General features: G+C 45.4%; 1 protein-coding gene across 1 annotated transcript in view; it reads left to right on the top strand.

Moving 5' to 3' along the window:
* The first annotated feature begins 9,081 nt into the window (after window positions 1-9,081).
* Window positions 9,082-16,274, top strand: part of GNA12 (G protein subunit alpha 12) — a 42,271-nt gene continuing 35,078 nt past the window's right edge. Inside the window, exon 1 of the mRNA XM_084295962.1 lies at window positions 9,082-9,660. Coding sequence (XP_084152088.1) covers window positions 9,340-9,660 — 321 coding nt within the window. The 5' untranslated portion in view covers window positions 9,082-9,339. The remainder of the gene's footprint in view (window positions 9,661-16,274) is intronic.

The following is a 16,274-nucleotide window of genomic DNA, read 5'->3' as shown; positions in this document are numbered from 1 at the left end:
CAGTACTCTGCCTGATTTGTGTGCAAGACCCAAGTCTCATACCTTCCACCGTACGTCCCACATCTTTTGAACCATCCCTGAATTGCAGGTTCATATTATGAGCTGCAAAACTTGTTCGGCCTGTGTTGTGAGCCGCAAGTGCTCCCTTACTCATCTGGTTTGTGTTCCTTACTCAAGTTCTTCCTTCTTGACCTCATTCTTCACATTTCCAAATCTGAGATGAACTTCATAAAGCACTTCTCTTAACCTCCCTGTGCCTTACTGTGTTCCCCGTTGAAACTGTGCAACATCAAAATAGATATTAAAACAGTGATACCTCAGTAAGGGAAACAGCAAGAAGCGTTACATTTAAACCGGTATTTATTGTTAATTATGCTTTTCCTTCTAGTAGTGAATAACCACTCAGTGCTGAAATTGGAAGACCTGCTCAGAAAGGGTTCTGTGTGATTATCTGATTATAATATGTTAGCAGTGCTTGTAGTTACCGTTCTGCTGATTTCATGCCAAAACAATGGGCTGTGATGGCTTCAGAATCAGCTAAACACTTCACCATCTTCTGAGCATCGTAAATGGATTGGAGAAAACATATTTGTGCATTTTCTTTCTGAGCTCTTTCATCATCTGAACTGTGACATAGTTTTCCTCAATGCTCACTGTATCACAACCGTTTACTAAAATATGAATATATTTTTGAAGATAAAATGTTATCTTGTCTCTTCAGGAGAATGCATTCTCCTCCTGTTTACTTTGGGTTTCAGGTTGTGCTTTTCCCTGTCACCCACAAATATTCAATTGTATGTTCCCTCCTCCTTCTCTTCTAGCCAAGGTTATAAATTAAAATTCAATTTCATTAAAATCGTAAGTAATCATTCTCTGCCTCTCATTAGTAATGATTCGGTGCAGGGGGATCCCGGCTGCTCCCACAACTGTAATTCAATTGGACTCACCAGCTCTTGTTCACAAATCGCTTGAGCTGCACTTTCTTCACAAATTTATGGCATCAGCACTGTCCAGAGGTTGAATTACAGCTGCAGGTTTGATCAGGGACTGCATTATTCTGCATCTAATCCCTGCATTCTGACAGCAGCAGGGGGGAGCACTGTTGTTTTACAGGAACTGTGCATTGTTCTTCTGCTTTATGTCAGGGCCTGAATTGCCTTTGGAATCAGGGAACTGTCAGCCCAAAGCTACAAGCAAACAACAAGATCAGAATGACATGGTGTATAAATAACAAACATGGAGACAGTCGAAAGCCAGCGTTCCTTCTTCTGCACTCTCCTAAATTACTGGAATGGTGATTGACCACAGACTGTGCTCTTTCATCATCTGATGCTATCTGAATATGCGATGCTAGCTGAGCATAATGGTGAAATATCACTCCCAGCTTTTACTCAAAACGAGGAATGTTGATATTCACTCAGTGTTGATATTCACTGGTGGCACAAAGTCACCATTAACATTAATTAAATCTTTCAGCCAGAGGCCATGTTCATGCACCCGTTCACACATGAGCCCTTCCTCTTGGGCAGCATTCTGCAGCCTACGGCATTCTTGGCAAAAAGGATCCGTCAGCAGATCCGGAACGGCAAGCAGCAGGACCAGTGTGTGCCACTTACCCCAGAGGTAAGACGTCACCCATCAGCTGACAACACGACTGCTGCAAGGCAATATAGCCCCAAAGCTGCCTGTACCCGGGGTTTTAAACCTGGTGGAAAGCAGAAGCCCCTGCCTCTTGTAGGGAGGTGGTGCTGCCATGCAGCTGACCTAGCTCGTGACTCTCAGTTTGGAATTGATCTTCTGCAGGACTGCAGAGACACATGGCCTCAACACATTTAACATCAGTTTGGAATAAAAAATAAAAATAAAAATAATAATTAAAAATGAAATAAAAAAATAAAATGGTGCATTGCCTTTGGGAGGTTTTCCTGCTTTAATGTATCCATATGCAGGTGGTCCTACAACAAAGAGCAGGTCCAAAGCTGGCACATGCCACTATCTAGCACTCATTTCATTGAGCTTTTCTTTTAAATCATTAATGGAAATCACTGAGTGTAAGGCAATATGGTAGCTTTACCACTGTTCTGCTTCTTGGGGCTTCTACTAATTTTCTTGTTTGTTTTAATAACAAAATCTGTCATATTCTAGTTTTGCACAAACCCTAAGAGGCAAATTACAAGATGTGTCAAGCAATTCTTGTTGACTTCAATGAGGGTTATGTGTTTTTCTAAAAACTACTTCCCATGGAAACTGAAAGTCCTTTTATTTCTTCATGCAATCTTGCCATTTTTTATGCTTTGTTGTCAGAGAGACTCTGACATGAGACAGGATAAGGGAAACGTCTACTTTCACATGACAAGTCAGAGCAACATCATCTGGCTCCTGGTTTGCAGCTTGCAGCTGAATCACCTGTTGTGTGCAGTCCCTTGTGGCTGCAGGCTCCCCCAGCAGGATTCTCAGGCACGGTTTCCCAAGTGTGTTCCAATATGTTTTCAGTGTATTTTAGATCCTCCTTTTGCTCATTTTTTATCCCTTTGCAAACTGAAATATATTTTTCCTTTCCTAATTAACTCCCTGCCACCCCACTTGTGGTAAAGCCTGATTTATTTCTCCGTCTCTGCACTGAGAGGACAGGATACTTAATCTCCTCTGGGTGGACGCTGAAACACTGTCTGAATAAAATGCTGATCACTCATCTGGTTAGCTCCTGCCAGCTCTTCTCCACGTTCCTGCCTCCCAGGTTTTGCAGCATTTGCTATCACTTCTTTAAAATGACCGAGTCCCTTCCTTCTCCACTTCTGAAGACTAATAATTCCTTGGTTAGCCAACAGCTGCATTCAGGTGTGCGTGCGAGTGTTTGTCCTTTCATATTGTCTGAAGATCATGAATATTCACAGGCTAAAAGGGATTGTTTGGATAAAATCTTTGAAAGGACATTAAGCCAATGGCTGCAATTTATTGCACTTGCTGTTCTTTTGGGAGTTTTTTTTGTTTGTTTGGTTGGTTGGTTGGTTGGTTGGTTGGGTTTTTTTGGTTGTTGACAGGGACCTGCTTTTTGTGCTTATGCCCACTTGGTAGCTGCAGAGGAATAAGGAAGCTTTGGGATCCCCTCATTCGGGGAGCAATGAATAAACATGGTGTAGAAACAAACAGGAATAACAATGAATTTGCATTTTGAAAGCTTCTGTGTTTGATGCCCATCTGCAAAGTAAAGAATGAATATCAGATATATGTGGATGCATGCATACATGTTTGCAGTGGCAATCTCTTTCAGATGGCAAACACTTAACTCTAAGTGCCAATGTTTTTGCACATCTTGAAAATATTTGTGTAAAAATGGAAAGAGAAAAGTTGCCATCTGCACGGTGTAGTGGAAAATGATGTGGGCAGAATGCACAACATGTGTGAAGTGAAGAGAGCCAGGTGAATGAGGTGAGGAATCAAGATTTTTCTTCTTCACGCTGAAGCCCTGAGAGACTCATTTAGTGACGTCTCATAGCACACTTTTCAGATGTGCATCCATTCTGCCTTTCCTTTGAAGTTAACCTGGGCTGTGAAACGTAACAGTGAATTCAGCAAGAGGGCTTGGAAGCCTGGCCTGCCAGACCATTAATGGTCTCAGGCAAATACTGTGGACTCCTTTCTATTTATTTTTCCTAAAGTGTAGGTGTTAAGAAATACGAGGCTGGTAAGCGGGTGACACGGCATCTGCAAGCATCACCTCGGCAATTCTGGTTAGCAGACAGCCTTGGAGTAGGATTGTAAAAATTGCATCATTTGTAACCTTTTCCGCACCAGCCTTTTTAAAAACAACTGTAACCAACAGCTTTCCTTTGGACATGAAGAGAATAACTAAAGCGAACATCTGTTTTCCCTTTAGATGTGGAACTGCAATAGCAAGCCATGCATAAATTTTATTAAGGCTTGCTAATTTCCTATGAGTTTGGGGAGCTACATGTTACCCATGGAGATATTTGGCTCTGCATCTCCAGATGAAATGTAATTTTAAAAACAATGCAGAAAAAACAAGGGTATATAATTTGGCAGCAAACATGTTAGATTCTGTTCTCAGGGAGCTCCATTTTCTTTGACTTTGTTTTTATACTTTTTGAATTTTTTACCTTTTCTTTCCTCGTAATGTTATTCTCCTTGTTTTCCAATGACTTTCTGTAACATAGACATCTAAACGAAACAGGCATCTGAATTGGATATACTGCTTAACATTTGAGGCTTTTGTACTCAAAATCAGAGCTCCAAACATATTTAGGACCTAAGGCTGGTTTTATGTTGTTTCTTAGATGCCAGACTTCTTGTGCATGCTAGGGATGTATGCTCTAGCCAGCATATGCCTGTTCTGTCACTTGGGGCTCTAGGAATGTCTCCAGATTTAGAACTCAGAAGCAAGGACTGTTGAGACATAACCTCATGTGGATATAAACCCGCTCAGACCCCACAGGCCCAGTTTCTGTGCCCTCCGAGGGCACCTTCAAGCAGAACCTCACTTTCTGATCTTTCTAAACTCTCAGAACCAAGGCACATCATCCCTGTGCATAACCAAGGGAACTTCACACTAAGAACTTAGAGCCTGCAGGATGCTTAGCAGGACATGCCTGGAATTACACAGATCATGCCATCTTATATGAAATAAGTAGAAAAGTCACGGCACGGGTTAAAAGTATGCTTGTCTTCTCTTAATAATTAATTGTTCAGGGATTAATATGAGGTTTTGTGTTTTGAAAGTAAACTAATCCACTCGTTGGCTGGTGTGTAATGAAGGAGAACAGGCTACTGTCAAGCAGGCTGAAAACAGTGAAAATTAACTACAAGAAGTGCCACGACTCACATATTTTATGTATATGAGTAATGTATTCTCTGTGGGACAGAAGATGAAAATATCACACAGAAAAGAAAAACACTGTGGCTACAAATTTAATAAAAGAAGCAGGCATACTTTGCCTCACAGCATATTTTGGCATTTTTACTGCCTGTTGGTATCTGGGCTGGGCAATTGTGAGAGAATCCATGTTTGCAAACCCACAAGAAGCATGAACAAAACCTTCTGCAGCCTCCCTGCCTGCAGAGATAGCAAAGAGAAAAGAAAATATAATTAAAAATGAGAATACGCTGATATCAAAAAATTATAATTTGAAAACACTGTTTGGTCCTCCATTCTTATTCCAGTCATACTATTATGAGGCTGTTGATGGTTTTCACATTCTTTGTCTAGGCCTGTTTGCGATACCTTGATGTTAATGCTTAGAAGCTCAAGAAGTTTAGGGAAATCTGGGTCAAAAAAACAAATGCATGTACAAAACAACTGTATATTAAAGCAATGTTAAAAGGGACAACGCAAATACTGAGAAACAAATTCCCTTTTAAATGTATTTTTTGAGAGATGCCAAACTACTTCAGTTTTCTTTGACTTGATGGGAGTTGAGACTGCAATCACTTCAAAGAACTGGGACTGCTGAAAAAGAGCAAATTACAATAGAGATCATAAAGACTTGCAGAAAACATCCAGCTAACGTGTCAGTACCCATAGCAAAACACTACTGTATTAGTCCTGGAAGGTTCCCATATACTTAATGAGGTTACTAGAAAATAGTTGATTTATTTGAACTGTTTTTGTTTTATTCCTCCACGGGAGAGCATTATTCAGTTTTTCTATTTTTTTCATGCTGCTGTGGGGAATGTGCAGAGAGGTGGCCATTGAAAAAGCCGCATAAAACCCCTGAGAATGCAGTAAGCAGAATATAGCTCTTTTAACATTACAAATCTACCAGCTTAGGTAAGGGCTTGAAGTGCATATGAACTCCTGCACATCCTCAGATAGGCAGAGTCACGATCTCAACAATGGAGTAGAAGCAAAAGGAGCTTAGATCATAAATCTTTTTCAGATCTACAAGCTTTGCTGTCTGAATGCACAACGAGCAATTCAAGGGCCCCAACATCTTTTAACAAGTCTGGCTAAGCTGGGAGTACTTCTGCCCTGTGGTAACAACAGTTCAATATTTTGACTCAGTTCGTTCATCTAGCACAGTGGTCAGTAAGGACAAGGTGGGTGATTTATCAGCTCAGGTGATTCCATTAGTGCATACTTTATCTTGCTGTTGTCTAAAGACTGCCAGTTTCGTGCCTAAACTCTGAAGTTTAAATTGCATTCGAGCTAGCTCTAATATTGCTGCATGGTGCTGTACTGCAAGCTGGTAGGCATAGCCTCATTGTTGTTTGCTTTGCTTTCCGGTTTCACTGAGCAAAATATTTTTCCTGGCAGTGACAGTGTCTGGTTGTGCTCAGGAAGACAAGAGCAGTGTCTCAGGTATGGACTAACACTCAGTTTTGTAGCAGTACCTCCTTCATACTGTGTCTCCTGCACTGATGTTGATGATGTACTTTCAGAGCACAGAATGTAGTCTTTAAGGTATGGGTCACAGCAGGCTGGATGAAGAATGGGCCATCATCCAGGGGGCTGAGGAAGAATTTGGGGTTGGTCAGCTATGGGCTTCAAGACACTAGAAAGATAGCTCTGCATGCTTTCAAGGGCTTAATCCATATATCCCCTCTGTGCTCAACCCACGCAGAAACAAGTGACACTTGAAACACAGAGAGAACCAAGTTCAGGCACCTCAGCCCTCCTCATTCCCTGTACTTTGTGCTGACATTCATCAGTGAGGCCATAGCCTCATATGAACTTTCTGAAAAAGTCACAGAAATCACAGGATTTACAGACTGATGTTCAATATCAGGTCTACTTCCATAACTTCTTGCTCATCCGCCTGAGCTGACCAGATGTCATGCCCAGCTGCAGTAAGGTCTGTATGTACACGCAATCCAACAGCTTCTCCAAGTCCCATACAACTTTTCAGCCTTGATCTTCTGCCGTCTGTTTGCAGATCCCGGGGGCACAGAATTTCGTGCTGCAGTCCTTCCCCAAGAGCTCCCAATTTTCCTGATCATAATTCATATTCATTTTCCTGCTCATTAAAAGTCTGTAGCCAACAAGGGAAATGGAAATCATGTTGCCCTCACTGCCTCTTTCTAGCCTCCTCTCCTCTATTCCATCTTTCAGTCTCCTTTTTTCTTTCTTTACATCCATGGGAGTTGAAGGAGGGAGAAATAGAAGCAGGTGTACAAGTCTTTCTTAATCCGGGCAGAAAGAGAAGAGGAATTATAGGAAGTAACAGAGATGGCGAAAAGAAAAATAGAGTTGAAATAGGAAAAATATGTACCTGAAAAACTGAGAAAGTAAATAAAGAAATAGAAAGCTGAAACATTAGTATAAATTTATTCTGTTTTGTACCAAAAAAAAAAATAAAAATCAGTACAAGCCCAAAAGAGGGAGGTGAACTAGGAATTTTGAAATATGAAACTAGTAAATGATAAGGAAATGGAGAAAGGGAAGCTGTAAAGACTGAGTACAGACCTCTCTCTTATAAGCTTTTACATGGATGCTTACACCTACTGCTTATGCTCATAACAAAATATCTGCAGAAACATCAGCAGGGATCACCACATGCATTTGTGAGGTTCTGCCCAGTCCCTCAGCAGGGTAACAGAAAGCGTACTGCTGCAGCTCCGCAGTAGTAAACAAAATTGTTTTGTCCTGTTTTTAGAGCAGCTTCTGAATGATTAGATGAGCAACAACAGTGCTGCGGGGGAAAGAGGGAGGGGTGGACCTTTTCCTTTTGACAATTAGATGTGAGCTATTGAAAGCTGCTTTCATGGATGGATGCATAGAGAACTAAGGACATATGGTAGCTGATTTGTCTGATGAGGTTATTGTATACCATAATTTCACTCTCACTTACAGACGAGGCAGGCCTATCACGGGAGTTGCACTTCACAGTTGTTTGAATTCTCTGCCAAATACTTTCAGAAGCTCAGAAGTCTGAAGAGGACCTCAAGCAGGGCGCAGACAAAGCTAGTGGGGCAGGAGTAAGGGAGCTAATCAGAAAATACCAATCTGGGCACTTCACAGTTACATAGGGTCTGATTTTCAGGCAGCTTAGGCTCTGTGGATTCCAGCGGGAGTCCTGAGTGCTCAGCTGCTCTGAAAATCAGGCCTGAGAGCATGGGGGATTTGGGGGCTGGTTTGTTTGCATCGTCCTGCTCTGGCTGGCTTCTTCTGGGGCAATGACGACCTCCAGCGGGGAATGTGGTGAATTGCAGCAGTATTTTAGGGTGGAATGAGCCGTGCTGCCTCAAACTGTAGTCAGAGGGCAAGATCCTGCGAGAGGAAACAGCTTTTTCAAGCCATGTTCTGTGCTGTAGTGAATGGCTCGTGGCTTTGTGTTGTTCTCCTGACTACTACAATGCCTAAAGGTGTTTTTCAGTTCCCTCTCTTGGTAAGGAGAAAAAGATTTGCTTTTTGGGTAAGTTGACAACAGCACTTCGGTGTGATTAACAGTCAGAGTGGGCACTCCCAGGGAGGGTTTTTGTTTATTTTTGTCTCTTTTGCCTAGGCCTTCCCCAGCGCTTGGTAAAGGCCTGGGAAAGACAAAACAGCTGGAGCTGGATGAGGTATTAATGACATAGACTATCAGAAGCAGAAACAAAGGAATAAGCACAGGAAAGGCCTGAAGCAGGCCGTGGGGCCCCTCACGGCCCGGCCGCCGGGGCTGCAACGTGACGTCACGACCTGACGTCACACTCTGGAGTCGCGGTCTGACGTCACACCCCTTCGCCACGCCCCCTTCGGCCGACCGCCCCTCTCCCCTCAGCCCGGCGCAGGCCACGCCCCCTCCTCCACCACCGCGCTCCGCCCCCCGCCCGCGATTGGCCCTCCCTCGCTTTGCCCCGCCTCCCTCCGCGAAGCTCCTCCCCCTCCCCCGCCCTGCCCCTCCCTCCCCCGCCCTCTCCCCCTCGCACCCCCGTCCCCTCAAGGCGCTTTTATCCAATCAGAGCCGAGAACCCCTTGAGCGACGCTTCCCCCGCCCAACCAGACGCGGCGTCGGCGGGGCGGAGCCCCTCCCTCCGCCGGCCGCCTGAAGCCACCGGGGGCTCCCCGACACCCCCCCTTCATCCCCTCCCCTCCCCTCCCTGCACCCCCTCAGCGGCCGCGGGGCTGAGGCCGGGCCGCGGCGCTCGGGGGGCGGCTGCCCGGGCCCCTGGGCGCCCCCACGGCTCGGAGCGAGCCGCCGGAGCCCCCTCCCCGGGCCTGCGGGCCGCGCCCCGCCGCCACCGCCCCCCTTCCTCCTCCTCCTCCTCCTCGTCGTCGTCGTCGTCGTCGTCTCGGCGGCCTCCGCCCGATGCTGGCCGCGCAGCCGGGGCTCGGCGCGGCGCCGTGAGGCGGCTCCCTCCTCCCCTCCCTCCCCTCCTTCGTCCCCCTCCGCCGCCGCCGCCATGTCCGGCGTGGTGCGCACCCTCAGCCGCTGCCTGCTGCCCGCCGAGGCCCCGGGTCGAGGCCCGGAGCAGGCACGGAGAGAGGGCAAGGAGCGGAGCCGCGATGCGGAGCGGGAGGCGAGGCGGAGGAGCCGGGAGATCGACGCGATGCTGGCCCGCGAGAGGCGGGCGGTGAGGCGCCTCGTCAAGATCCTGCTGCTGGGGGCCGGCGAGAGCGGCAAGTCCACCTTCCTCAAGCAGATGCGGATCATCCACGGCCGCGAGTTCGACCAGAAGGCGCTGCTGGAGTTCCGGGCCACCATCTACGAGAACATCCTCAAGGTGAGGGGCGAGGCGCGGGGGGCAGGTGCCTGGGCGAGGCGCTGCCCTTTGTGTGCCCGCGGAGAGCGGCTCCGGGATCGCCCCCCCCCCCCCCCCCCCCCCCAGGGCCTCGCCGAAAAGGAGTCGGGGGAAAAGTTTGCAGCGAACGCGGAGTGGGAGAAGAGGGGAAAGGTGTGGCCTGCCTGCTGGAAAAAAGCATTAGGAGAGCATCCTCCCGGAGCTGGAGGGGCTTCAGGGTTTGGAGGAGCGAGGAGGGGTCTCTGTGCGCCCCGGGGTGAGGTGAGAAATGGTCCCGGTGTGTGTGCTGTGGCTAAAAGTGGCTGTGGAGCATGGGTCCTTCAAGCTGGGTGCTGTGGGGTGTCACCGAGCATAGCTCAGATATTGAATTAACTTCGTTTCGGTGCCTTTGCCAAAAGGTTATTGTTTGGTGCTTGTGCAGGCTCTTAGTGCTGGTGGTTTCTTTAGTGACTGGGGAAGGTAAAGGCTACTGGTAGAGCTGGCAAGTTGAGCCCTCGGTCTTCAGACAATGAAGGGAAATTATCCCTGACAACTGCTGTTCCCTTCTGGGGAACCAGCTTTGATGCCCTGTTCAGGTAGAAGGGGTTGTGTTCCAGAATATCATTGAAGATGTGTGAATACATTACTTATGAATAACTCTCTTGTAATCGTCATAATCTCTCTAAAAGACTAGAGATGGCTACTTTCCTGCTTAGGCTTTCCTGTAGGACTGTCTCCATTCTTTTATGGACGTGGATTTGTGAGGCGCTCTAATACCTCATAGAAAACTTGAGTGAAGGCAACTGTGTAAGTTAAGGATGACAAGAGTGACTTCTGAATTTCCAGATTTGTTTTGAATAGAAGCTTATACGCCCTTAATAAGTGCACGCGTACACAGTGATTCTTGGTTTTTAAGAATTCCAGTACTCTGTCAAGAACCTTTAACTTCTGTTAGTGAACCAGAACATTGTTGGCTGATTTTCTTTTCCTTTACTTTTTTGGTCCATTTTTGGAGCATGCTGTTTATTACATGAGCACATACATGAGTTACAGGCCCATTAACTGCAAGGAAGTTGAAGTTCAGAAGCTTTTCTTTGATTGAATTTAGGTGGAAAAAAAGCGTTGTTACAAGTTTTTTATTTGTATATCTAGAAGCAAGGATTCTTATCATAGAGGACGATGCTTATTTTGGCACTGTCAGTGGTATATTTAGTGGTACTACTATTTTAAAGTAGCAACAGAAGCTTTTAAGGTAGAGATCTGTGGAAACAACAACTTGATGAGACTTTCTTCTTTAAGTTATAGAAGCAATGCTATTTATGGTTAAAATATTATAGTATTTTATGTATAAAGAAAGTATACAGCTTTCAGCAGTAGAATTTATTGTGCTTGGGAAAGGAAAGTGTCTCCATCATCTTGGGGAAGCTGAGTGACACACTTGAAGCACTTGTCTGCTGGATGGCTTTGGGCAAATCTGTGGAATCCGGGTCCTCAAGGTAGCTGGCTGGTGTTCTGATTTCAAGACCAGTAGTTACAGCACTTCATGGAGCGTTGTCAGCTGAACACCTTTTTTAAGCCTCCCAATCATCAAAGTAAAACATGGAGGTATTATTAAAGGGAGATAACAGGGTTTAATGAACGCCCTTTTGGCCTTGCAGATCATGGTTTGGGAGTGTTAGGGTATGGCACCCTTGTAGGTACGCGCTCAGTGCCCATTGAACTTCTGCTTTTTTGTTTCTCTGGATGACAGAGATGGCACTTGTGTAAAAATACAGTTTGTATTTCATCCATAGTTTTGGGGAGTGGCTTGGGAATAGCTGCTACAGAAAGAGCATGCAGCAGGGGAAAGAGCAAACAGAGGAAACAAAATGTTTTCTGATGGGAAGGTCTGAGACTGGACTGGGGAGAAGGCAGTAGATGTTGTGTTTGTTTCTTGCCCATCTGAAAGAATCATGATAACACCTTGAAATTCTGCTGTAATCATCAGGAAGAAGTAAAGTACCAAGACAGATTTAGGGGGCTCTTAAAACAGTGATGTTGTCAGGGAAATTTAGTGTAGTGTAACGCTTTCTTGTATTACGGTTCTGTGGAAAACCATAAAATGTTTTAAGTAAACTAATTTTGCTTCTCGGACAATGTAAATTGTCAAGTGAATCTGATTGCTATTCTTTCTATAGCAGTGTTTAGACTACAAGTTATTTCCCGTGTTTCAGGAAGTTCAGACTCCAGCGATCATCCATTAACACTAAGTGGAGCGGAGATCACTGTGTAGCTAACTTACAAGAAGGGGTTTAAGATCAATTTTTAAGTTAACGTGATATGTGGACCACATGAAATGTAAATGGTCTTGTAGAACAGCATATAAATCTGTTGGACATTGCGGAGTACAGCTGCAGCAACCTTACCCCTTTTTCTATTCAGTTCTCAGCGTCATCAAGTAATAGTTCTGTTAAGCTCCTACGGCGCTGAGATCTGAGATAGAAATGCAGTGTAAATCTCCGGGATTAAATGGTCAATTTTCGTTTTCCAACCATGACTAAACTTCTGTCTGAAGGAGAGAGGATTACTAGTCTCTCAGCAGTACTTGATATTTCTAAAGTGCTTATTGCAGTAGTATTTCAGCAGTCTACATGGCTCTTGGAAACCAAAGGAACTGATTGAGCGAACAGAACCCGAAACCTCTCTGGAAATAATGGTGCTAAGTGTGAATTGACATTATTGTCGGCTTCGACTTTGAGTTTTCAGCTTTCCTTGCTCCTTTCTCTCCATTTCTCCTCCCCTCCTCCTTGGGAAACCCTAGTTAGAAACAAACTGCTAAAACAGAGTAAATCCCTGGTATAGGATTTACTTTTCCATTCAGGACAGGTGATAGTTCAGGGCCTTGCTAGCTTTTTCTGGCGTTTGTGGGGCCGTCTTCAAATACATTAGTTTTGCTTTGGTTTAAGGTAAATAGTCATCGGTTAACTAGGGTTTTGCTTGTTAATCGAGGCTAAGTTTCAAAGTAACTTTTTGGAACTTTTTGGTGATTGAAGTGAAAAGCAGCAGTGTTAATGTCCTGGTATGAGTACACAGGCTTCGCGGCTTCAGCACACCCACCTGGAGGAGGCAGGCGGGTAGGACAGGGCCGTGCTGCAGCGTGAGCTTCAGGACAGCTCTTGGGGGAACAGAGAAGCCTCAAAACCCTTTGTGTACCCTAAGTCCCAAGTCTGAGCAACATCTGGTGGTGTTACATGAGCGTTTTGATACCTTCTAGCTGTAACTGGAGGGGTGATCTCCTGATACCTTCCGAAATAGAAGGGGTGGCCTTGCTCTGCTCTATTTGCTTCCTTTGATAACAATTAAAGAGCTTAGGGACTTGATGAATCACGGCTCTGATGTTCCTTGTCTAAATGTTTTTTTGTTTCAAGTATGAGAATAGCATGCTGCTTGAAGAAACCCAGCTTAGCCGCGTAAGAAAATAATTAATGTACGAGCACCAGAGTGGTGCTTGCAGCAGCATGTTTGGGAGATCTCAATCTGAAGGGAGGAAAAAAAAAATCAGTTTTTAAAAGCCTCAAGTATGATCTGTTGATATTTTTGGTAGCAGTATTTTCTATGTTGAGATTGCAGCGGCCAGCTCGAAGTTTCAATACATCTACGAGTGTTTTCTTGGTGTCTGTGGGCTGAGTCGGGCCGGCTGGCTGCAGAGCTGGGAGCCTGGCCTCGCGGAGGAAAGGACTGCTCAGGAAGTGATGTGTAACTGCTTGTGGGCTCTGACGGGGGGAGGAACAACCAAAGGTCTCGAACATGCAAACTCCCTGAGGATATATCTTCGGGACTTCTGGATGTAGCTGCAATACACGTGGGCATACCTGAGAGCGTTTCTCCCCGATGGGTTGAGTCTGTGTAAGTAACAACAAAGCTGGCAAAACGCGTAGCCTGTGCTGAAGTCCATCTTAAGAACTTTGGACGTCTGAGCTGGTACCGAAACCCAGACTGCTGCTGCTCCGTTGTTTCAGGTACCCCCTGCCTTGAATGGGCTCTTGTTGTGTTTGTCGGCCCCAAGCAGAAGTAAACCTTTAATGGGTTACCAAATAAAATTGCTGGATTAAAAAAATCTTGTTGGCAACTTGCTGGTTTCAGTCGAGCACACATTCTGGGAAGTGGGAAGAGGATTCCCAAATTTAGATGAGCTGCACTGCGAGTCACTGACAATGCAAATGTGTCACTTCTAACAGCCTGCAAACGCAGGGGGACCGAGGTCTTTCCGATATGTGAGTTCTTGCTGCTCGCTGAATTGACTCCCAATTTCTCTGGGTTTACATCGAAATGAATTGGGTAACCTGTTAGGTGCTAATGACACGCAGTCTGTAGGTGGGAGCCTGCCTACACTCGAGCTGTTTGTTGCAGGACGGCGTCCGTCAAATTTCCACTGGGACGGCTTCCTTTGAGAGGAATGTGAAGGAGAAGGCTCGGGAGGAGCTGTGGCTAATCAGGAGCTTTTCTATTAAATTTAACATGCAAGTGCTAAAGCTCCATGTTAGAACTGGTATTTAAATCTGGTTATCTATGGTCCATGCTTTGACTCTTTGGTGGCTCTTTTAATATGAAAAACAATATTCACAAACATGAAGGAAAATAAACATGCCAAACTTCTGAGTCGTCTTTTTGTTCCAGGTTCATTTGATCAATGAAACACTTGGTAATTTCCACTTGATGTGGATGTTGTCTTAAACCTAAATTCCATCACATCTGGTGGTCTGTTCACATTTTAAGGGTGGGCTAGGAGAGAGCAAACTTCCCCATGGTGGACAGTGGAAGAGGAATCATGGTCAGTAGTAAGTGATAAATATTAATTGTTGCTCCAAAACAGAGCCTACAGTGCTCTTGTGATGTAGTCATTAGTCTTGCAGAACATGAGTTAGTCCCTGGAGACTGGAGACACATACTTTGATGTTTTCCAGACAAAACTTTAGTCACTTGAGTGACTAAATCTGGGAGCGTGCATTGCATTCAGCTGTTTCAGTACAGATATATTTTTATAATTCACTTGGAAACAGTATTGGCAAGGAAATCTCCAGATTCTGCTACTAGGAGTGTGTACAAGACAATTTCAGAGCAAAAGCAGACTAGCAGGCATTATTTTAAGAAGTTCAATGCAAATCACAGAAAGAGGAAAAGCTGAGAGCGTAAGCCATGGGGCTGCAGGGTTGCCAAATGAGTTTCCTTCACTTGTGTGTGTGTCTTTGCCTCATCGTGGGGCTGGGGACAACAGTGAGTCCTGGGGTGGAGAGCCCTGGAACTGCAGGTGCTGCTTCAGCCCCACTGAAGGCATGAAGGTACAAGGATGATAGTCTCAGGAAAAGGAGCAAACCCGGTAATGTAATTCTGGGAGTGCTAACTTGGAACCTTTTTCAAGGACCTGCATTACTCATCACCTCCGAGGTAAATTGTCTCACTACTTTGTGCCTAGCTGCAAGTAAAGCTTGCATCAAGAGGACTCTCTTTCTTCTGCATTTATCATCATTTTGCTGGATTTAGTGAAAGACAAGGACTCTTTTCAGAGCTGCCAGACAAGCAGACATCACTGCTGCTCCCGGTTCAGAGATTCAGTGGCTAATCCAAATGCTGCTTAATGTTTGCATTCCCATGGACTAAGTAAATGACTCCTTCCCTTTGTTCAGGTTTTTATTTGTGTGTTGGGCTGGAAGGTAGGTCACCTTCACTGCCTACCCTGCTCTCACCTGGCTGGGATTGGGATACGGAAATGTCAAAAAAGCACACAACTGGTGCTGCTTCCTCCCCTGCCTTGCCTCTCTGATGAGGCTTTGGTTGGTGTTTGATTTGTGGGCTCCAAAAATTACAAAGCCATCAAACAGGAGAGGGTGGAACCACGCTGCCAGGAGGGATGCCCCTCTAGGTTGTACCTAGTTGTTGGAGGGACTGCTCTGTGATACGAAGCCTCATCCTTAAGGGCGTTGGGTTCTTTGCTGCTGCTTGGATATCAAGTTCCAAGGGCATAGATCAAATAAAAACACCGTTGATGCCTTCATGATAGCGTGCTGTGTGAATCTGATTGTCTTTCAGCTAACTTTGTTAGCAGCGGATCACCTTTATCCCAGTGTTCCAGGCGGCAGTAAAAAAATAAAAATAAAAAATGTGAGTATATTTAGGAACACTGACAATTGTGTTGTTCAAACTCGTATTTGAAAATGTCTTCTTTTAGAACGTAAAGAGTTATTTTCTAAAAACACACACAGGCTACATTTTATCATCTCTGTTTGCCAGTAAGAGCTGCTGCTGCTAAAAAAGCCAGCCCCATCTAGGGCTGCGAGGTTGAGCCTTCTTCTCTCGTGCTGGCACCAGTGTTCCCGAAGCTGTTGCAGTTTTTTGGTCCAGCCTTCCAGTCCAGCTGGCCCCGGCTCACCCAGCTGCATCGTGTCGTGCCGTTCCCCTGGCACCAGGGCACAGCAGAAATATCTTACCAAGGTGGGAGCGCTCCCTTCAGCGTTAGCTCAGCTCTATATTGGTCTCCCTGAATTGTGATCCCCAAACATTGCCAGTTTCTTGTCAACAACAATGAAGAAAAACACGCAGCAGGAAACACGTTTCAATCTCCCTGTTGCCTGCAGCGTGAA

The sequence above is a fragment of the Netta rufina genome, assembly GCF_964035555.1.
Source record: "Netta rufina genome assembly, chromosome: 15".
Taxonomy (NCBI): domain Eukaryota; kingdom Metazoa; phylum Chordata; class Aves; order Anseriformes; family Anatidae; genus Netta; species Netta rufina.
This window is presented reverse-complemented; position numbering and strand designations above follow the sequence as displayed.